The following is a 22,059-nucleotide window of genomic DNA, read 5'->3' on the forward strand; positions in this document are numbered from 1 at the left end:
TTCTTTCTTTTTAAAAAAAGTTATTCAATTATTAATATTTGCCATAAAAAAATAATATTATTTCATGTGTCATATCATTTTTAACAAATAATTGCATGCATTATATATGTCAACCCATTTATTACTATTAACTGAGTCTCAAAATTATAAAATTAATCTCATTTAACAATTAAGTCTATATCAATTTATTCTACAAATAACTATCATGAAAAGTTAGTAAAAAATTGGCTAGTTTTATGAGTTAAATGTTGTTAGTTAAAAATTATGGCAATGTGCTAATATTATTTAAATTCAATCCAATTTCTAATTCATTTGGCCCAAAGTAAATTTGAGCAAGTTATGACTCAATCCGTTTTTAACTTTTTTTTTCCATTTTAGCCTTTTTAATTACAGCCTACCCCGTTCAATTGACACCAAGTCATTCCATTTTAATCTTGTTAATTAAAGCCTAACTCGTTCAATTGATACCACTCTAGTTAAACACAATAATTGGGGCTAGGGATTAAAAGATGACTATTTTGTCCATTTGAAAAAAGGAAAATTACATGGTTAAACAAATATATACTAGTTAATCAATCATCACAGCTATAGTTTTAGTTAATTATCATTCACGATTAACATTCAGTGATAATTACTTGGACTTGAGTTTTGAGTTTATATAATTTGTACGTTTGTATAATTTGGAATTTGTATAACTTTTGTATAGTATAATTTTTTATAACTGTTTAAAGTTCAGATGTTTGTGTTTGTATAAATTCGTTATTTCGAGTTTATACAAAAATTACTCAATTATACAAACGTACCTGCGAATTATGCAAACTCATCCACAAATTATACAAACGAGATAACTTAAACTGTAATTACAACTCGTAAATATGCAAACGCTAACTATGAAATATAATTAAATTTATTATAGTGGCTATTTGCGAAATTCCCCTTTGAAAAAGTTATACATTTTGGGCCATTTTAGAAGATTAATTTTGGGCCCAAAAGTGTTTCTTCCCAACAATAAAACCTGAAGCCCTAGGTTTACATGTAAAAGCCATTGCCTTAGATTACCGCCTCTTTGCTCCTCCGCAGCAACAACTTTTGTGATCTCTTTCTCTCTACCGCATCAAAGTGTAAGTGTCTCTTTGCCTGCATTTCTTTACTTAGATACCATTGTCTGCATTTGTTTACCTAGACACCGTTGTTTCTTGTAGTCTCTGTTTTGATTTGTCAAGTAAAAATGTGATCTTTTTGACATTCTTAGAGGTTTTACTGAGATGTGATCGATTTTAATCTCTTTTTTTCCCGACCCATGATGGAGAAAGTAGTTTTTCATATTCTTTACTGTTTAGGGTTCTTGGTAGTTGTATTTATGGTAAATCTAGCAAGTGATGATTAGTCTTAAAGGGTGTGCGAACGGAAGTAGGAATTCTGGAGTGTAAAAAGGCAATAGAATGGGTTTTGACGTTTGAATCATATAGATTATTATGTTCTGGGAAGTGGGTTGATGTGTGTGAGCTTAAGCTCTTACAAAGAACACATTGTCTAATATTTAATTGTATTCTCAACATGCCCTCTCACGTGCGGGCCTTATTATTAACTTTTGATAATGGGTGGTGGTGAGGATTCATATCTTTATTGCTTGATAAAGGAAGCATTATTGATGGAGGTGTTTGTGTAGCTCTATATTGGTAATTATTGTCTTGTCTTCTGTTGAGTCTTCACTGTGGTTATATTGTTGTCATGATTTCTGAAGTTCGCTGGTGCTTGCTGGTCTGCTTCTAATTTATAGTCACTAATACCTGTGAATTTATGCTGTTAATAATCTAGTGTCTTTTTGAGGATGTTGACTATGTCTTGCTACCATTTGATTCTTTTTGTTTGGTTGTTTGGAGCTTTTCTTGTTGTCACTTTTTTTGATGGTGTATCTGAATATTGTATATATTGGATACAGTTTGATAAGAAAAGATGGTCAGAGTTAGTGTGTTGAATGATGCCCTCAAGAGCATGTACAATGCTGAGAAGAGGGGAAAGCGTCAGGTCATGATTAGACCTTCATCAAAAGTCATCATCAAGTTCCTCATTGTTATGCAGAAGCATGGTATGTTAGTTTCTTAACTGTATGCACTGCTTGCATCACCTTGTCATATTCTTACTTTTGGTATCCATGTGTAGGTTACATCGGTGAATTTGAGTACGTCGATGATCATAGGTCAGGAAAGATTGTTGTCGAACTGAATGGAAGGCTAAACAAGTGTGGTGTTATTAGTCCTCGTTTTGATGTTGGAGTTAAGGAGATTGAAGGATGGACTGCTAGATTGCTCCCTTCCCGACAGGTACAGTAATTAATATATACACTTTGTTCCCTTGATCAATAAATGGAACTCCATTTCTGGTCATCTTCAATTTGGGCCTGGCTTCTGGATTCTGAAATGATTGTCGGGGTGAATGTTAGTCATGGTCATTGCCTTGTGAAATGGACATTTTTAATGTTTGATTCAATACCTCTTTGATGAATCATGACTTACTAAATTATGGTTCTTCTTAAGCAGTAGCAAATCTTGAATAATTTGGGCAAGCACCTTTAGTGCTTGTAAGATCCATTTATTCTTTGTAGATGCTAGCTTTTAAGGCTCTCCTGTGAAGGAAAAACTCCTGTCTATTTTGAAGTGGAAATTTTATATCTTATGGTTTGTTTTGCTATTACTTTTGTTATTCGTCCATGAGAAAGTGTGTTTCTGTTAAGTTGTATCTGAACAGTCATATTGTGGGTTGAAGCTTTCATCTGTAGTTTATACATGATACTAAGCAAATGAAAATTGTAGGTTTTTTCTGCCGTTACAGATGGAGTTAAAGTCTCGGTTTATTTTGTGTTATTCTGTATATCATCTATTTTTATGTTTTGATCTTTACGTGTTGGTTTCAACGTGCAGTTTGGATACATTGTGCTGACGACCTCAGCTGGAATCATGGACCATGAAGAGGCTAGGAGAAAGAATGTTGGTGGAAAAGTTCTTGGTTTCTTTTATTGAGTCGTGTTGACAAGGATGAAAACTTTGGTTTTGCTGTTTGTTGGCTCGTTATAAACGCCCTTTTTCTGTTTTTCTCGTTTCCATCAAATTTAGTAGGGATTTTATTGAAAATTTGGAGACAGTTATCAAATTTTGTTGAGAAAGTTGCTGGTGTTTATTGCCTGTTGATCTTTATTGCGGTCTGTCTATTGACATCAAAAGTTTGTTGTAGATTTGCATGTTTGTGTTATTACTATTATGAAAAGAAAGGGACAGGTCTCTTTTCTTCCAAGTCTTGTACTTCTAGAGGGCAAGCATTAATGTTAAATTTCTAGTCAAGTGTTTTTGTGGTGTTTATTATCCCATATACCGGTTAGATTAAAGTAAACAATGAATTCGATTGACTATTTGTGTAAAGATCACAATTCACAACATAAAATTAGTCATACTGTTTGTGTATTCGTTAAGATGTTCAATTTAAGGTTTCCATTGAATTCTTTGTTATGTCACATGGTCTTATATAATTAATTTTGCTTCTTGAATTAAACTAATATGTAGCATAGGCTACTTATGTTAACAATAACTCTATCATTATGATTTATGACCTTTTGCTTCATATAATCTATGAGTAGTATTTTTTGTATAATATTTTGATTTGTCTTTTTATTTTGAAGTATTTTTTGGTTCTTATTTATTTCTCTTCGTTTCCCTACCAAGTGATAATGGTCTAACATAAGGTGATAAATATTTAAAACTAGTTATGTTTCATGTATCCACTATTAGGAGTATTAATTTTGTGTAGTTATTGCTTTCAATTAATTTTATCTAGTTAAGAATATGTAACTGACGTATTAATAAAAAATTACCAAACTTCTATGCAAAACAATAGTAAATTTGTCTAAATAAGAGAATTTCCAGTCTCAATAATTTTTTAAATTTGATTATGAATGCAACATAACATACAAAATTCCACTCTTCCTATTTATATGTCGTTTTTATTAAAAATATTATATTATCTTTATTAAAAATAAATGGTCTTTAATATTTGTCATTTCACAAAATCAATACATAAATGATACTATTCTTTCTATTTTACGCTTGCGAGTTATCAGCCTTGAAAACATATATTTGACCAACATAGAAAAACTGAATTAATAACTCATGTTCACTGGTCAAATTAATTAACCAAAATAAATTACTAATTCATTTTAATTGATTGAAAACTTAACTCCAAAAAAAATTACTTTTTGGAAAGCCACCAAGTAATTGGAATTGGTGTAATTACTAGGGTGGTAATTACCAGTCTAGTCATTACGCTAACCTGTTTGTTTGCCACAATATAATTACAACTTACAATTGTACCGTTTGGTTGCACAAGTGTAATCATAAGATTATATTGAATTTTAAAAATAAAAATAAATTATTTATAATTAAAAATTTATATTAGACAAATAAGGGCCTTTATAAATAATATTAAATTAAAATTTTAAGATATATATTGTCTCTTGAAAATATATTAATTAATAAACATATGTTTTTAATTAATATTATAAAAAAAAAATTGATTTATACATTTCAAATATTTTAATTAAATTAATCATAAAAATTAAAAAAACAAAATTTCTATGAATATTATGAAATGCATGTTTGACGAAAAGATTAATATTATAAATTATAAAACATTTGACAAAAAGATAATCTATCAATTCTAACTTTTAAAAAATAGTTTGTAATGTAAAATATCAAGTCAATAGCATGGAATCATATGAAGTAAAAGTTGAGAATAAGAAGGAACAAAATATAAATAAATCTTATTAAAATAATAAAAATAAAAAATACATTAAAACGAAAAAAGTTCAAACAAAAATAAAGGAAGAAATTAAAAAGTAATCAGCTTGTAATTACACCATGTAATTTAATTACAAGCAATTCACAGTCTTTCCTTGTGAATTAGAGAGTGTAATTACACCCTGCCAATTACACAAATTACTTGCTGACCAAGTAATTAGATGCCCAATCAAACAAGACAGATTACACCAATTACATCAAATTCAATTATAAGAGCGACTTTCCAAACATGTCCTAAATAAGGATAGAATCGTAAATATATTTAGTTTCTTAATGCACGTAAAACCTAAAATGGGGACATGTAAATAAGAACCGAGGGGGTATAAACATAACAAGAACTAAAAAAAATTTAAAACCTATTTTAAAACCATATTATAGAAAAATGTGACATAACATTATTTGGAAGCTCAATGGAGTTTCCATTCGGTCAAAAAATGATTTTGGGCCCAAGTGCTTCTTCCTAACAATAAAACCTAAAACCCTACGTTTATAAGTAAAAACCAGTGCTTCAGATTTTCGCCTCTTTGCTCCTCCGCAGCAACTAACTCTTGTGATCTCTTTCTCTACCGAATCAAAGCGTAAGTGTCTCTTTGCCTGCATTTCTTTACTTACATACCATTGTTTCTCGTAGTTTCTGTTTAGATTTGTCAAGTAAAAATGTTATCTTTTTCACATCCTTAGAAGCTTTGCTGTGATGTGATGACTTTTAATCTCTTTTTTTTCCCGACACATGATGGAAAAAGTAGTTTTTCTTACTATCTTATTGTTGATATTAGCTACGCTTCTTACCCTTTAACGTTTTAGGCTTCTTGGTAGTTGTATTTATTGTAAAATTTATGCTAGTGATGAATGGAGGTAGGAATTTGGAGAGTAAAAATGTTATCTTTTTTGACAATTTTTGAGGCTTTGCTGTGATGTGATGGCTTTTAACTTTTTTTTCCGACCCATGACAGAGAAAGTAGTTTTTCATACTATCTTATTGTTGATATATATTAGCTAGGGTTCTTACCCTTTAACGTTTTAGGGTTCTTGGTTGTTGTATTTATGGTAAAATTTATGCTAGTGATGATTAGTTTTAACAGGGGTGTGAATGGAAGTAGGAATTTGGAGTGTAAAAATGTGATCTTTTTTGACATTCGTAGAGGTTTTGCTGTGAAGTGATGGATTTTAATCTCTTTTTTTTCCGACCCATGATGGAGAGAGTACTTTTTCATACTTTCTTATTGTTGAAATTAGTGAAGGTTCTTACCCTTTTATGTTTTAGGGTTCTTAGTAGTTGTATTTATGGTAAATCTACGTGAGTGTTGATTAGTTTTAATGGGGGTTGTAATTGGAAGTAGGAATTTGGAAAGTAAAAGACGCAATAAAATGGGTTATGGTGCTTTAAGCAAATAGTTTATGATGTTCTGTGTAAGTGGGTTGATGTGTGTGATCTTGTTCTATTAGAGAGAACACACTTCTATTGTTGAATTGTATTCTCAATACTCCCTCTCACATATGGACCTTATTATGCTTTTTGATAAAGGGTGGTGGTGAGAATTTGTTTCTTGTTCTTTTATAAGGCGCTTATTGATGTAGGTCTGTATATTGGTAATTATTGTGTTGCTTTCTGTTGAGTCCTCACCGTGGCTATATTGTTGTCATGATTTCTAAAGTTTGCTGGTCTGTTTCTAATCTATAGTTACTAATACATGTGAATTTGTGCTGTCAACCTAGTGTCTTTTAGAGGACATTGACTATATCTTGCTACCATTTGATTCTTTTAGTTTGTTTTTTGGAGCTATTTTTGTGGTTACTTTTTTCGATGGTGCATCTGATTATTGCATATACTGGATACAGTTAGATAAGAAAAGATGGTCAGAGTTAGTGTGCTGAATGATGCTCTCAAGAGCATGTACAATGCTGAAAAGAGGGGAAAGCGTCAGGTCATGATTAGACCTTCATCAAAAGTCATCATCAAGTTCCTCATTGTTATGCAGAAGCATGGTATGTTTGTTTCTTAACTGTATTCACTGCTAGCATCACCCTATCATTTTCTTACTGTTGGTATCTATGTGTAGGTTACATCGGAGAATTTGAGTACGTCGACGATCATAGGTCCGGAAAGATTGTTGTTGAACTGAATGGAAGGCTAAACAAGTGTGGTGTCATTAGTCCTCGCTTTGATGTTGGAGTCAAGGAGATTGAAGGATGGACTGCTAGATTGCTTCCTTCCCGACAGGTATAGTGATTAATATTTTCACGTTGTTCCCTTGATCAATATATAGAACTTCATTTCTGGTTATCTCCAAATTGAGCCTTGCTTCTAGCTTCCGAAATGATTGTTGGGGTGAACAAGTCATGGTCATATTAGCTTGTGAAATAGACATAATTAATTTTTGATTCCTTACTTCTTTGTTGAAACAAGTCATGGTCATATTAGCTTGTGAAATAGACATTATTAATTTTTGATTCCTTCTTTGCTGAATCATGAATTGGCTTGCTATATGAGCGTTTAACCAATGTTTCATTGTGAAATTTGAAAAACGTAGTTTTGTTTCAAAGGGAAAAAATGATATTTGAAAATTATTGCTTCTTCTTAAGCATTAAAAATCTCGAGTACTCGGGGCAATCATCTGTAATGCTTACAGGACCCATCCATTTATAATTGTCACATAGCAAGCGCTCTTTGTAGATAGCAGTTGAGTCTCTCTCCTGTAAAGGAAGCATTCCTGTCTATCCAAAGGAGAAATTTTGTATCCTATGGCTTGGCTAACAGAGTCTCGATGTGCTGTTATTTTTGTATTAGTCCATGTGAAGTGTGTTTCTTTGAAGAAGTATCTGAACAGTCATATTGTGGATTGAAGCATCATATGTAGTTCATACTTGATACTAAGCAAATGAAATTGCAGACATTTTCTGCAATCACAGATGGAGTAAAAGTCGTACTTGTTTGTCAGTTTATTTGTATAGTCTATTTTATGTTTTGATCTTTGCATATTGGTTTCAACTTGCAGTTCGGGTACATTGTGCTGACTACCTCAGCTGGTATCATGGACCACGAAGAGGCTAGGAGAAAGAATGTTGGTGGAAAAGTTCTTGGTTTCTTTTATTGAGTCATGTTGGAAAGGATGAAAACTTTGGTTTTGCTGTTTGTTGGCTCGTTGTAACCGACCTTTTTCTGTTTTTCTCGTTACCATCAAATTTAGTAGAGATTTTATTGAAAATTTTGAGACAATTATCAGATTTTGTTGAAAAACTTGCTGGTGCTTATTGCCTGTTGAGACAATTGACATCTAAAGTTGTAGATGTGCATGTTTGTGTTTTTTCCTAGTATAAAAGGTAAGAGAAACGTCCTCTTTTCTTCTAGTCTTGTTAGCTTCTAGAGAGCAAGCATACATGTTAAATTTCTGGTAAAATGAACCAAGAAGGATTGATAGTGAGTTTGTGTTCAAGTATACCATTTGCGTAAACAGTGAAGTTAATTTTCTTAGATGTATTTGGTTATTAGGTCTTATAGCTCAGTTGTTTAAACTAGAATAGAATTTTTTTGAAAAGAAAAATCAGTTTTTTTTATGGGTAATTAATTTTACTATCTTGAAATAACTATGTAACATAGGCTACTTATATTAGCAATAGCTCATATTGACACGATAATTTATAATTTATACTACTTTTTGTATATTTTTGAATGTCTTAACTTTTAATTTTAAAGTATTTACCTATTTAGTTCTTATTTTTTAATTTTTGCTTTTTCCGACTTATGGGTATAATCAATATGATAGTGATATCAATAAAGTATAATTCTTTGTTTTCATACGAGGGGAAATTTTATTGAATTTAATTTTTATTTTATGTCTCTTTCTTTTCCCTACAGAGCTACACTTCAATGGTCTTACATAATGTGATAAATAGCTAAAATTAGTTATATTTCAGTTATCCACTATCATTTATTTTTTGTAGTTATTGTTCTCAATTAATTTGATCTAGTTATGTAGCTGACATATTATTCAAACATTACCAATCTTCTATGCAAAACTAGTAAATTTATCTAAATAAGAGAATTTTTCTGTTTCTATAATTTTTTTATATTTGATCAGTGAAACAGAAAAAACAAAGATAGATATGAACACAACAAGATTTTTTTTTTTTTTAAAAACTTTTAAAACCATATATAGAAAAATGTAAGCTATAAGTTGATAACTTATAAGGATTATATGCTGCTCAAAATGATTTTACGTTTATGATCTTTGCGTCTAATTTTTATTAACCTGCTCAAAATTTAAAGATCACATCACAAAATTGACATAGTGAAAGAGAATTTTCTTAGAGGTCTTTGGTTATTAGGTCTTATATCTCATTTGTTTAAACTAGAGGGAAATTTTTGAAGAGAAAATCAGTTTTTTTCTATGAGTAATTTATTTTGCTTCTTGAATTACATATGTAACATAGGCTACTTATATTAGCAATATCTCACATAGACACGACAACTTATAATTTATACTACTTTAAAGTTTTTTGAATGTTTAACTTTAATTTCAAAGTATTACTTATTTGGTTCTTATTTTTTTATTTTTGCTTTTTCCTACTTATGGTGTAATCAATATGATAGTGATAGCAATAAAGTATAATTGTTTGTTTTCATACCAGGGGAAATTTTATTGAATTTAATTTTTATTTTATGCCTCTTCTTTTTTCTAAAAAGTGATACCTTAATGATCTTACGTAATGTGATAAATATCTAAAATTAGTTATATTTCAGTTACCCACTATCAATTATTTTTTGTAGTTATTGCTCTCAATTAATTTTATCTAGTTATGTAGGTGACGTATAATTCAAATATTATCAATCTTCTATGCAAAACTAGTAAATTTATCTAAATAAGAGAATTTTTCTGGTTCTATATTTTTTTTTTATATTTGATCAATGAAACAGAAAGAACAAAGATAGATATGAACACAACAAGAATTTTTTTTTTTAAAAACTTTTAAAATCATATATAGAAAAATGTAAGCTGTAAGTTTATAACTTATAAGTATTATATGCAGCTCAAAATGATTTTACGCTTATGACCTTTGCGTCTAATTTTTAATAACATGCTAAATTCAATCTAGTTAACCCATTTATTTGACTTCTATCCAAATTGAGAAGAACTAATTTTTTCTGCATATGAATAGATAGAGCTCTATTCCCCTTTCTCCTCTATATATATTTCTCCACTTCATTTCTTAGTGAAATATGTGAGACAATTGCTTCTTTCTTTTAATATTTTATAAAGATTCTAAATTGACTCCAAGATAATTAGATTCTTGAAAGGATAGGCCCTTCTTCATCTTTTTCTCAAAAAATTCGACTTCTCTAACTCTTTAGACAAGAAAAATGACATTCCAAAAAATCAACACTAGCTTGGTATTGATCATATTTTTCGCAGTTCAGTACACTGCTTCAACACAAAACAATAATAATATTCATTTCGTTGTAAGTATTGTCTGTTCATTTAGTTTATTTTTTTTGCATTATTAAAGTTATGGTTTGTGTTTGTGTATGTACTAATCAATTTTATCTTGTACTATCAACAGATTGAAGAAACTTCTTTCGATAGGCTTTGCCAATCGAAGAAGATTCTTACTATCAACGGACGATTCCCAGGGCCTACCATATATGCGCGCGCTGGAGAAACGTTGGTCCTAGACGTTGAAAACAAAGGGAAGGACAACGTTACGATGTTTTGGTACATTCAAATTATCCAGAAATACTACTTTTCATTGTTTAAGTAATTTGTTACTTTTGGTGACTGTTTTTTTCTTTCTAAAATTAAGTTGTAGGGGCGTGGGTAAACAGGTGAAGTCTGATCAAGTGGAGTGGCTAGTTAAGGCAGGGTCTACAGTAAGAAAAAATATCACAATATCTGACGACGTGGAAGGGACGCTATGGTGGCATGCCATGAATATCTGGCAACGCGCCACTGTTCATGGCGCTTTCATTGTCCATCCAAAACCCGGAAAGCCTGATGATCATGCCGATATTCCCATCATTTTAGGTATATAAGTTAAATAATATTCGAATAATTTAGTTTTTAAGTAATTTCTTTCAAAAACTTAAGTCTTTTACTAACATATATTTTCTTTTTGTTTGATTAATTCTTCACAATTTCACCAGGTGAATGGTGGAAGAAGGATGTCAAGGAGGTCTTCCTTGACTATATTGACTCAGGCAGTGACATAAAATCGGACGCTTTCACGGTTAATGGACAGCCTGGTGACTTCTACCCTTGTTCAAACAATGGTATGTATAAGTCGTCCAGTTCAATTTATTTATATCAAACTTAATTAATGTATTAAAATCAAAATATTCGTATCCGATGGGCCAGTTCTCCTATCTATCAAACTAGTTTTTTTGGGTTGGACTCTTCTGTTTGATTTCTAACATTGTTTTTTTATTTATTTTGTGATTCTGTCCATATGGGCCAGCTTACTTATTATTTTCTCGAGTTATTTGTTGCACTTATTTTAATATTCTTTTATTAATTAAAATGGACAGGAACTTTTAGGATAGTAGTGGATACTGGGAAGAAATATCTTCTCAGAATTGTGAACGCTGCAATCCGTAAAAAACTTTACATTGGGATCGCAAGTCACGACTTAACCGTAATTGCGATGGATGGAAGTCCTCTAACAAAACCATTTACAACAGGCTACGTCGAATTGAGTGTAGAACACTCAATTGACTGCATCTTCGAGGCGAACCAGCATCCAGATTATTATTATATGGTTGTTGTAACGAATATTAGCAAGACGTATAACACAAATAAAGTTACAACCGCCATTATAGAATACCAAGGGAATTACATACCCTCTTCACCACCTCTTCTTCCCAACTTCTCCCTCAACTACGATAAAAGTTCTAGTAGGGATTATTTATATGTAATAATGACTTTTGTAATTTTGGGTTTATTTTTTTGTACGACATTCGTTGTTTGGTATAGGCAGACTAATAGGCCTCATAGAAGTGCAATGGTGACTCCCTTGTAAATTATAATAAAGTTTTATATTGATGTTTATATTTGAAATTACGAATTGTATGATAAGATGGTCTATAAATATTTCATGTAAACTTATGTCAAACAATACTTGAGATAATACACTGAATGTTGAGCATGTGAGAGAAAATTTCATGTTTCGTGTTGGCCTTGATGTGTTTAATTTTTCTTTTATATCTCTTGTGAGGTGTGAATCCTGCATTCTTTAGATGAGACATAATGGTGTGTTCACTCTACAAGATTCCACTATCAATCAATGTGTTTATCAATGGATAGGAGTAGCTTAAAGGCAATGGATATTTCAATGAAGGAAATCTTTTGCACAGTGTCTTTTTCCTCGTAGATTTTTGAGTTTGCACTGGTTATATTTTATTGCTTTAAGTTGCATCTTCCAGGAGCTGAAATGTAAATAAATGAGTTGCATCTCCCCTATCAAGTTAAAGTCGACGTCTTAACCTGACTTTATGAGCTCAGTTGATACTCAAGGTGTACATGTAATTTATCAGAAGGATGTGGATACGTAGATGCATGATAGTTACAAAAACATTTCATTTAAGTTGATGGGTTGAGGAGGCCCACGACAGACAAGAACACTGATCAATGCTCAAGACAGCTTCTTTAATTTGGCGCATGATGAAAGGATTATATATATACAATACCTACTCTTCTCTGAAGAAAGCAAGAAGTTAGCTAGCAAGTTGTGGTGGACTGGTTCGGAATAATGGGTGAAGTAATATATATGTTGTATATTGTATGCTGAGGATGAATCAAATTGGTTCTCTGATGTTGTATGTTACAAGTCAATACCGGCACTCTATATAAATGCCACTAAAGGCTTTAGCGACACCGGATGCAATGGCATTAACTTAAATGCGCTAAAACTGATTTTTGTGGTAGTGTCAACACATATATACACTATAAGAAAAGTGTTGATTACCTGGGGATTTTCCTAGGGATAGTACAGTAAATCCGCATGTAATTTGATTACCTGCGATTTTTCTTGCAAAATGAAATCCGATGGAAAAACCTTCGTAGATAACTCTTACCTGCGGATTTATACAATCCCTAGGTAATTTACTTGGGGAATTTAAATCCGCAGGTGTTTTACTTGCGGATTTATCTGCGATAACTATAAAAAATTCTTGCGAATATTTTGCTAAAATTTCTTATAAGAACGAAATTTCTTGCTGATTTTCGTAGAAATATTTTGCAAGTGATTCCCCATGAAGATCCCCAAGTAAATCCATAGGAGTTTGGAGATGAAATTTTTTGAAACAAAAGGAAATTTCTTGCGGATATATATGAAAGTATTGCTCAAGATAATTCCAATGAAAAGAAACCTGCAAGAACCAACAAAAAACACAATTCATGTTATATCACTTCATTCAACAAAAATACAGAATTCATAATTCACAATTCCTATGAAAAGAAACCTGCAAGATCAATAGTTTATGATTCTTAAACATACAAAAACAAAATACAACTCAAATTTGAATCCTAAATAGTACTATCAACTATTTCAATCCCCATTTGAAGATGATGCGTTATAATGGGCAGAACCATTGTCATTCACGTTATCATGGGCAGAACCACTATCATTCACGCTATCAGAGTCATCACCACTTTCATTCTCATAAGCTTGATTGTCTTCTTGTGATGATTGCTCATTTGAAGATGATGCGTTGTATACGTGCTTCTTCAATAAGTCCAATTCCCTCCTCATCCTCTTATTCTTGTGACGCTCTTTCTGCAGTTGAGCATATAAGTCAGCATTGGAAGCATTTACCTGAGCTTTAATTATCTCATCAATTTCTCTCGATAAAGCTGATGTTGATTTAGATGACGCCTTTACAGATCGACCGAGGGAGCCAAGACCTTTAACTCTTCCTTTTTTCTTTCCACCAACAGCTTGCACCCAGATATCCATTTCTGTTAATTGAGAAGGTTGACCAGCTAAATTAGTTTCTCCTTCCACAGCTGATGCACTTTGAGAAGCTAATAATTCTTGTTTCTTTCTTTCAAAAGTATTCTGCATCAAAACAAGTTATTTGAGACAATATTTAAAGGCAAATCTCTAGCTCTCACCATTAACTGGCAACCATCAAAAGCAATATATATACTTGTCAACATTGATATTAACAAATAAAATATGATTACATAATGAATATACTAGCATGGCGTTTTCTGTAGAGTACTGCCAACTTCTTATTCTTTGTACTTGAAGTAAAAGGGTCGAGATGTTCTTCACTTATGATTGCTTTCACTTGGAAGACAACTACATCTACCACTACTAGCTGAATTCTACAATATAACTGTTCTCTTTCCTATTAGGAATTTATGAAGGTTGAAAAAGAAACTTATATCCTAGTGTATTGAAGCAGATGGAGACTTCATTCAATGTGAGAATTGTAGAAAGTATTAGATGCACATTTTTGCCTATGTATAATCAAGTTAGCTGCTTAATATTGTCTGTCCCACCATAATCAACTATAGGACGTTACATTTTAACATAAAAATACTTCCTTGATGTAGGAAGTCCTTACGCTGGAGAACTGCTAACTAGTTTATACAGAAGTGCTAAGAGCCTAAGGCATTTAAACTAACAAATACAATTAAACTAGCAGCAAGCAGCATCATTAAACTAACAAATACAATTTTATTTCAGTGCTAAGAGCCTAAGACAACCTTAATAGTGAAGAGTACATTACCTTGACACTTTATTGTTTATTACCTTAAAAAAGGCTGCCAAACTATCAATCTTACTGCTAGAATTCTCTTATCAAACTGGATATATAATTAAGAAACTAAGGATACAGTGGGATCATATGGCAGTAGCTAGTGAAACTTTAGACATTAGCTTCCGAAATGATTGTTGGGGTGAATGTCAAGTCATGGTCATATTAGCTTGTGAAATAGACATTATTAATTTTTGATTCCTTACTTCTTTGCAGAATTATGAATTGCCTTGCTAAATGGGCGTTTCATTGTGAAATGTGTTTTTGTATTAGTCCAAGAGAAGTGTGTTTCTTTGTACTTGTGGCAATTAGCATCTTATATTGATGCTTATATTTGAAAAAATTACAAATTGTATCCCCAACAACATGTCAACATCGTCTATGTATTTTGTATTTTGTGTATATGTAAACTCATGTCCAGCGATACATAAGATAAGCAATCACATACACTCAATCGATGTATACACATTTTTTCCGTCTTCTAAAAGTCCAGCTAAACATTGATTCGTTCACACTACTAACTGGAATAATTGCATATGCTATCCAAAGTCTGTAATGTTCTTGAGCACTTAGCTGCCTATTCAATCAGATACTATTTTTTCACAACAATATATACCTTTGGAGGTTGGAGCTGCTTGTGAAGACTTCCATAATATAGAAGCACAAGCTACAAGACTGATCAAAGAAGCATAAATTATGTAAAGATACAGAAAAGATGGAGATATTCAAGGAAACAATGCAACAAGTGTAAAAGCAATAACTACAAAATCCATGCCGCAACATGTGTCCACGTTTTTAAGCTAAACTACAAAATCCAATGGCAAGAGCTCTGCCTGAACCACCTTCATTGGTTACAACTGTTATGATTGGAACTTTCAGCCCTTAAATTGTCATGAAAATATTGGAGGTGATTATAGATTCTACATGACCAAACGCAATCTAATATCGCAATATTTGAAAGTCATGAAGGTGAAGAATATTCCTTTCAAACAACTAAACGCTGCATAGACTCTCCAATAATCTGATAACTGAGCAATAAAATTAAATTGGGAACATGTTCAGAGGCTATGAGCAACAACTTCAGCTTAATTAATGAAAACATCAATTCAATTTAACCTATTATTAGCCACATAACAAATTACTTGGAATGCTTAATGATAGTAATTAGTAATATTGCTATGAATGAGAATTCTTGAAGCATAACAATGAGGGGTTGGCATTGCAAAGCATAACCTCAAGTTGCATTGTTAGATAAGCAACTTGCCACCTCAGTGTGGTCAATAATATAAGTAAGGTGTCAATTTTTTTTCTTAAAAAGACAGTACTTCTCCACTTTTTCATATTTCCATGAAATAATGATATGTTGCATCATGAGGAATGCATCACAACACATACAACACAAGGCATAATCAGTTCATTAAGACTTGCAAATAGTATCGAATTCCCAAACTCAAAAAGTCATGACAGGTATTCTCAAAGGATATGGATAGTGGAGAAATTCATTTGAAATCAGTCTTTACCACTAGAAATCATTTCTTTCATTTTAAGATGTTCATAAGTCAACTCAAGCCCCTGATCGGGCAATTTTCTCAAGAATCACAGACTTTCCACAACAGTTAACAGTATCACATAAGCCTCCACACAGGCTAACATCACAATAAGGCATCAATTGAATTAAAACAGGGATATCAACACTCACCAACTTCTAAGGCACATACGACTACTCATTTCATAGTTAACTTCCTAAGAACAAGTTAATTACTGATCAACTCAGTATAAAAAGAGGGATAGCCAAACCTACCTCAAGGCTGAAATTCACCCAAACAACTCTACCGGAGCAAATAATCAACCACGTGCTAACCGAAACGATCCTCAACTATCAAGAATGAGAAAAGTTTATCAAAAGAAGCTCAATGAAACCCAATGTGAAGGTTTTGAAATTGGGGGTAAAATAGTCCAAAAAATCACTTCGAATATCGAAGAGCAAAATCAGATTTTTAATTGAAATACACTTTCCACAAGCCAAAAGGAAACCGTGGTTTAAAACCCCATAAATTCGATGAAGAAATGAGCTTGAAATCAAGAAATCACCATTATTCTCATTTGAGAAAAACCTCTAAAGTCTCTACTTAAAACCTTGATTTAAAGATGTTATTGGAAGATGGAATTACTAGGAATCGATAAAGATAAGTAAAAGAAGCTTACCCTAACCTAGAATTCACCAAGAATCACTTAACAATCGCCTCCCAAAGCTCCAAGGGTTTGAAAATGGGATTTTTGCGAGAAATCCCGAATTTGAGTTCATTCTAAGTGAATTTTACTCATCGCAATCGTGAAAGACGCGGAAGAAACATTGTGATCGCGAGACACTTTGTCCGCAAGGGAAAAGGGAGCTTATCGCGGACGCGAGCCTATGGGCCACGAAGAAGACACATCGCGATCACGAAGGTAAAAAATGACCTGCGAAGAAAACTGCCAGCAACTCAAACTCAAATAAAAAGCCTCCGAATGAACCCCTAGGAATCGTTCGGGGTCCTATCAAAATAAACTGGACATGCTACTCCATTAGAATAGTTATTCCAGACTCAATGGAATCGTCAAATTTCCAAAAACAAGGTCAAATAATCCAACTACCCTCCCGAACCACTCTTGAGGTTAAAACTAAACTTTTCACCCAAATGCCGAAAAACTCAACATAAGGCCTCAGACACCTTACCAACCACCTAACTAGCAAAAACTTGACCTTCCCGACATGATGGGACTGACAAAAATCCCATCCGGTGCTCGGAACTCCTAATTATAATTTTTTGTTATTATTATTTAAATATTTATAATATATGAAAATACTCTATAGTTTTACTAAAAATAAATTGATAGCATAATTTTATTGACCACTTTCAGTGGATACTAATTAATTTGGAGAATATTTGTACAATGGATAAATTAGGAATTAATATTATTAATTATATTCGAATATTATTCATCATTTAAATCTTAGATTTAGATAATCAGATTGCATACCATGTTTGCCTAAATAACCATTTCTTCTGCACTATATATATAAGTTATTTGAGAAATATAATGAAAAACAAAGATGACATTGATATTTACAACTCTATGCTTCATTTTAGTTTGGACCACCATTGCCTTTTATTTGGTTGAAGGATATGGGTCTAGTCGAAATGCAGATCTCGTCCTTGAGGTATAATTTTCATATCTTTCATAGCAAATTTTATATGCCCTTATTTTTAATGAATAATTTGTAGTGAAATTAATTTATGTTTGCAGACTATTCACGGTGATATTTATGATTGTGTGGATGTTTATAAACAACCAACTCTTTTGCACCCGATGCCGCACAAAGAAAGAATCAAGGTGCAAGATTTATACTCATACAACTTAACTGATTTTTTCTTCTTTTCTTTTTGACAAACAAAAGCTGATAAAACACAAATTTCTGTTGTTTTGCAACGTTTTTGTATTTTTATCAAAGGTGGAATTCAAAGTTTTTGAAACTTATGAATTTCTGAATTTTGATATAAATAATTTATACATTTCTTAACAATTTGAAAAGAAAAATCTAATACTAGTAATTGACATAAGATGTCTTCCCAAAATGTTACTAATTTAAAGATCCACACAAATTATCTTATTCTAGGGTTGGGTTTACCCCAATCTATTTCTTTACAAGATATAGTTAATTCATAATAAAAATCAGATTCTTAATAAACTAGCATTTGAAGATTTCATATAAACATCCAATCAATTAGTGAATTCAAGAATTTTGTTAAGAATGTTTAAGATTTAATATATAATTAAGTATAAAATTAAAGTTTATATATAATAAATGTAGTATAACTTTTTGAGAAAAAATGTTTAACTGATCACTCTTTGATTAACTCTTATCATTGTTATTAAAATGTAATCCTTATATGCATTTATTTTCAGTAATATTTTATGTTTACTTGAATATAATTTTACTTGTATTTTCTTTGAAATTCATCATTTTTTTCTGCACGTATGGGGATTTTCGAAACAATAGATGACAATTGCTAAGGAGCTAGAAAAACAAAGATCAGTCAAAGCCAAGCGATTGCTAAAAGATGAAAATATTTATTTTAAGGCAGAAGAGTTCTGGTTGAATAAAAAAGGTTGTCCGATTGGAACGGTCCCTATTCGACGATTGACACAAGAACAACTCCAAAATGCCAAAGATGCCTCCTTAAGCATGGCAAATAAATCCCTCGCTGAAGATATCATCGATGTAATTACTTCTTTAATTATTATAATTTATCATTAATACTCAACAAATTCAATTTCAAATAGTTATTCTAATTAATTTAATGTAATACTATACTTCAGTTTGCAGGAATTAGTATAAATGCATCTCCAGAAATAAAAAGTTTTACAAGTGCCACAGCCACTGTTACTTTGTATAATCTACATGTAAATGGACTTGGCCAATATAGTTCTGCAACAGTATTTCATCAAAGTGCAGATAATGCGACAAAATTTCGAGCAAATACAAGCCGGATGGATTGTATGTTTTTATATCAAATCAATGATTTGAACCTATTAAGTATTTTTTTGACGATTCGATTTCCTAAAGTCATGATGCTTGTTTGGTTTAGGTACATCCACAACTATACGGTGATAGCCGGACTCGGTTATACTCCCATTGGACAGTAAGTATATTAGAAATTAATTGGTATTTTCCTAAAAGAAATAAGTCAAAAGCATGTAGAATAAGTAAATTTCATTTTTTTTTGAGTTAAATAGACAGATGGCGGCCAGAAAACAGGATGTTACAACAATATTTGTCCAGGATTTGTTCAACTTGACACTGAAGTACCAATAGATTATGCTTTCCCAAAAATCTCTAGGCCAATGTATGATGACGAAGAATTGCTAATTCAGATCTATAAGGATCAAGGTAATTAAAATTACTTTGAAATATTAATATCAGCAAGTATATATGTAGTTGTTGTAACTCTGGTGTTATTTATTTTTGCAGACTATTATCTTTACATACAATCTATGTTTAGTATTGGATTTTGGCCGGAGACCATGTTCAATGAATTAAGAAATGGATCGCAGGTAGTGCGATATGGAGGACAAGCGTTTACACCAGCGGGTCAACAATATAGTCCACCCATGGGAAATGGTAATTTTCAGGATGGCAATCCACACACCACTTGTCATATGCGTCAAGTCCTGTATGGAGTGGGCTATAATACAGAAGTTCAACCCGATGAATCGTTGGTTCAAACTCATCAATCTAGATGTTACCATGAAGGAAGTCAGCATAATGCTCATGATGATTACTGGGATTATAATTTTTTGTTTGGGGGTGGTGGTTTTTGCTAGGATGCACCAACTGCTTGTACTGTATTGATATATAAAACTAAGAAGCTATTATATTATTTCTTGCAATTGCAATTTCAATTTATTTTGGGTGATTCAATACTTGATTTGCCTGTTATTGAAAACATATTATTTCAATTCAAACTCTTCACTTAATAATTAGCTAACAAGTGTGGCGAGACGAATGTGATTTTTGCATCCTACATAAGAGAATATTTTCAATTTGAGCTTAGGAATAGAGAAATTCTTGACGGAAAACACTTTCTCTTGTAATAGCGATAAAATTTCAAGAAATACGAAACAAAGATATTTTTGTGCCTTCATTTGTGTCAACTTCACGGAGCCACTTAAAATCTTATACCTTAACTGGACTTTCACCGTGCTATATATTGTGTGGCCTGCTGGTTTAATCTTTCTGTTGCTCTCTTTTGGACGAACAAGGGAAGCGTGACTTCTACCCTTTCTCAAACAATGGTACGTAAAAGTTGTTTAATGTATTAGAAATCAGCATCTTCTCCTTCAATCTCTCTTCATTAATTTAGTTTGATCTTAACTGTTTGCACTGCTAGCATCACCCTATTATTTTCTTACTGTTGGTATATATGTGTAGGTTACATCGGAGAATTTGAGTATGTCGATGATCATAGGTCTGGAAAGATAGTTGTCAAATTGAATGAAAGGCTAAACAAGTGTGGTGTCATTAGTCCTCGCTTCGATGTTGGAGATTGAAGGATGGACTGCTAGATTGCTCCCTCCCTTCCCGACAGGTATAGTAATTAATATATTCACTTTGTTCCCTTGATCAATATATATATGGAACTCCATTTCTGGTTATCTCCAAATTGAGCCGAAATGATTGTTGGGGTGAATGTCAAGTCATGGTCATATTAGCTTGTGAAATAGACATTATTAATTTTTGATTGCTTACTTCTTTGCTGAATTATGAATTGCCTTGCTAAATGGGCGTTTGACCATGTTTCATTGTGAAATTTGAAAAAAGTAGTTTTGTTTTCAAAGGGAAAAAAGATATTTGAAAATTATTGGTTCTCCTTAATTAGTTAAAAATCTTGAGTACTCGTGGTAAGCATCTGTAATCCATTTATAAATGTCACATAGCAAGCACTCTTTGTAGATGCTAGTAGTTGAGGAAGAATTCCTGTCTATCCAAAGGAGAAATTTTGTATCGTATGGCTTGGCTAACAGAGTCTCTGTTGTTATTTTTGTATTAGTCCAAGAGAAGTGTGTTTCTTTGTACTTGTGGCAATTAGCATCTTATATTGATGCTTATATTTTAAAAAATACAAATTGTATCCCCAACAACATATCAACATCGTCTATGTATTTTGTATGTTGTGTATATGTAAATTTATGTCCAGCGATACATAAGATATACAATCACATATACTCAATTGACGTATGCATATTTTTTCCGTCTTCTAAAAGTCCAGCTAAACATTGTTTCGTTCACACTACTAACTGAAATAATTGCATCTGCTATCCAAAGTCTGTAATGTTCTTGAGCTCTTAGCTGCCTATTCAATCTGCATAAAACTTTTTTTTCATAACAATATATACCTTTGGAGGTTGGAGCTGCTTGTGAAGACTTCCATAATATAGAAGAATAGATTTTGTAAAGATACAGAAAAGATGGAGATATTCAAGGAAACAATGCAACAAGTGTAAAAACAATAACTACAAAATCCATGCCGCAACATCATATGTACAATGTGTCCGCATTTTTAAGCTAAAACAACATCACAACACAAGGCTTAATCAGTTCATTGAGACTTGCAAATAACATCAAATTCTCAAAGGATATGGATAATGGAGAAATCCATTTGAAATCAGTCTTTACCACTAGAAATCATTTCTTTCATTTTAAGATGTTCATAAGTCAACTCAAGCCCCTAACTTGGGCAATTTTCTCAAGAATCACAGATTTTCCACAACAGTTAACAGTATCACATAAGCCTCCACACATGCTAACATCAAAGTAAGGCATCAATCGAATTGAAACAGGGATATCAACACTCACCAACATCTAAGGCACATACGACCACTCATTTCATAGTTAACTTCCTAAGAACAAGTTAA

The 22,059-nt window shown here is 32.1% G+C and overlaps 5 protein-coding genes across 9 annotated transcripts; 4 read left to right on the forward strand and 1 right to left on the reverse strand.

The window, feature by feature from the left end:
• The first annotated feature begins 1,017 nt into the window (after positions 1-1,017).
• LOC102597770 (40S ribosomal protein S15a-1) lies at positions 1,018-3,291 on the forward strand. Its single transcript, XM_006357272.2, has 4 exons — positions 1,018-1,121; positions 1,943-2,089; positions 2,164-2,324; positions 2,922-3,291. Exons 2-4 carry the CDS (start codon positions 1,957-1,959, stop codon positions 3,018-3,020), a joined length of 393 nt encoding a protein of 130 aa, XP_006357334.1. The 5' UTR covers positions 1,018-1,121; positions 1,943-1,956; the 3' UTR covers positions 3,021-3,291.
• Positions 3,292-5,387: 2,096 nt separating this feature from the next.
• LOC102577793 (uncharacterized) lies at positions 5,388-8,085 on the forward strand. The gene is given in 4 exon segments (NM_001288207.1): positions 5,388-5,425; positions 6,687-6,833; positions 6,908-7,068; positions 7,844-8,085. Coding segments are annotated over 3 exon segments (393 nt in total). The 5' UTR covers positions 5,388-5,425; positions 6,687-6,700; the 3' UTR covers positions 7,943-8,085.
• Positions 8,086-10,206: 2,121 nt separating this feature from the next.
• On the forward strand, positions 10,207-12,279 carry LOC107062575 (laccase-21-like). Its single transcript, XM_015313368.1, has 6 exons — positions 10,207-10,305; positions 10,407-10,558; positions 10,647-10,867; positions 10,987-11,112; positions 11,368-11,597; positions 12,262-12,279. Exons 1-6 carry the CDS (start codon positions 10,207-10,209, stop codon positions 12,277-12,279), a joined length of 846 nt encoding a protein of 281 aa, XP_015168854.1.
• Positions 12,280-13,213: 934 nt separating this feature from the next.
• Positions 13,214-17,286, reverse strand: LOC102596473 (uncharacterized). 5 transcript variants are annotated; one of them, XM_015313383.1, is made up of 4 exons: positions 16,813-17,286; positions 16,403-16,477; positions 15,218-15,276; positions 13,214-13,895 (listed from the first exon to the last, which is right to left on the reverse strand). In XM_015313383.1, the coding sequence occupies exon 4, from the start codon at positions 13,791-13,793 to the stop codon at positions 13,386-13,388; it is 408 nt and encodes a 135-aa protein (XP_015168869.1). In that variant the 5' UTR covers positions 13,794-13,895; positions 15,218-15,276; positions 16,403-16,477; positions 16,813-17,286; the 3' UTR covers positions 13,214-13,385. The 5 variants fall into 5 exon arrangements, with proteins under 5 accessions (XP_015168869.1, XP_006357331.1, XP_006357332.1 ...); XM_006357269.2 differs by having other exon boundaries at positions 16,807-17,286; XM_006357270.2 differs by lacking the exon at positions 15,218-15,276.
• A 1,357-nt stretch (positions 17,287-18,643) lies between these two features.
• On the forward strand, positions 18,644-19,968 carry LOC102579241 (uncharacterized). Its single transcript, XM_015313369.1, has 6 exons — positions 18,644-18,865; positions 18,964-19,047; positions 19,100-19,141; positions 19,233-19,286; positions 19,381-19,534; positions 19,616-19,968. The coding sequence occupies exons 1-6, from the start codon at positions 18,644-18,646 to the stop codon at positions 19,966-19,968; spliced, it is 909 nt and encodes a 302-aa protein (XP_015168855.1).
• The last annotated feature ends 2,091 nt before the right edge of the window (positions 19,969-22,059 follow it).

This window comes from Solanum tuberosum, unplaced genomic scaffold, assembly GCF_000226075.1.
Source record: "Solanum tuberosum cultivar DM 1-3 516 R44 unplaced genomic scaffold, SolTub_3.0 scf00234, whole genome shotgun sequence".
Lineage (NCBI taxonomy): Eukaryota > Viridiplantae > Streptophyta > Magnoliopsida > Solanales > Solanaceae > Solanum > Solanum tuberosum.

What these genes read in the sequence shown, in the direction of transcription:
- LOC102597770 (XM_006357272.2), top strand. Translation starts at nt 1,957, where the DNA reads ATGGTCAGAGTTAGTGTGTTGAATGATGCCCTCAAGAGCATGTACAAT. An exon ending in CATTGTTATGCAGAAGCATG is followed by an intron (nt 2,090 to 2,163) that starts GTATGTTAGTTT and finishes ATCCATGTGTAG; the next exon opens with GTTACATCGGTGAATTTGAG. An exon ending in GATTGCTCCCTTCCCGACAG is followed by an intron (nt 2,325 to 2,921) that starts GTACAGTAATTA and finishes TTCAACGTGCAG; the next exon opens with TTTGGATACATTGTGCTGAC.
- LOC107062575 (XM_015313368.1), top strand. Translation starts at nt 10,207, where the DNA reads ATGACATTCCAAAAAATCAACACTAGCTTGGTATTGATCATATTTTTC. An exon ending in ATAATAATATTCATTTCGTT is followed by an intron (nt 10,306 to 10,406) that starts GTAAGTATTGTC and finishes TACTATCAACAG; the next exon opens with ATTGAAGAAACTTCTTTCGA. An exon ending in GACAACGTTACGATGTTTTG is followed by an intron (nt 10,559 to 10,646) that starts GTACATTCAAAT and finishes TCTAAAATTAAG; the next exon opens with TTGTAGGGGCGTGGGTAAAC.
- LOC102596473 (XM_006357267.2), bottom strand. Translation starts at nt 13,901, where the DNA reads ATGCAGAATACTTTTGAAAGAAAGAAACAAGAATTATTAGCTTCTCAA.
- LOC102579241 (XM_015313369.1), top strand. Translation starts at nt 18,644, where the DNA reads ATGACAATTGCTAAGGAGCTAGAAAAACAAAGATCAGTCAAAGCCAAG. An exon ending in AAATACAAGCCGGATGGATT is followed by an intron (nt 19,142 to 19,232) that starts GTATGTTTTTAT and finishes TGTTTGGTTTAG; the next exon opens with GTACATCCACAACTATACGG. An exon ending in GGTTATACTCCCATTGGACA is followed by an intron (nt 19,287 to 19,380) that starts GTAAGTATATTA and finishes TGAGTTAAATAG; the next exon opens with ACAGATGGCGGCCAGAAAAC.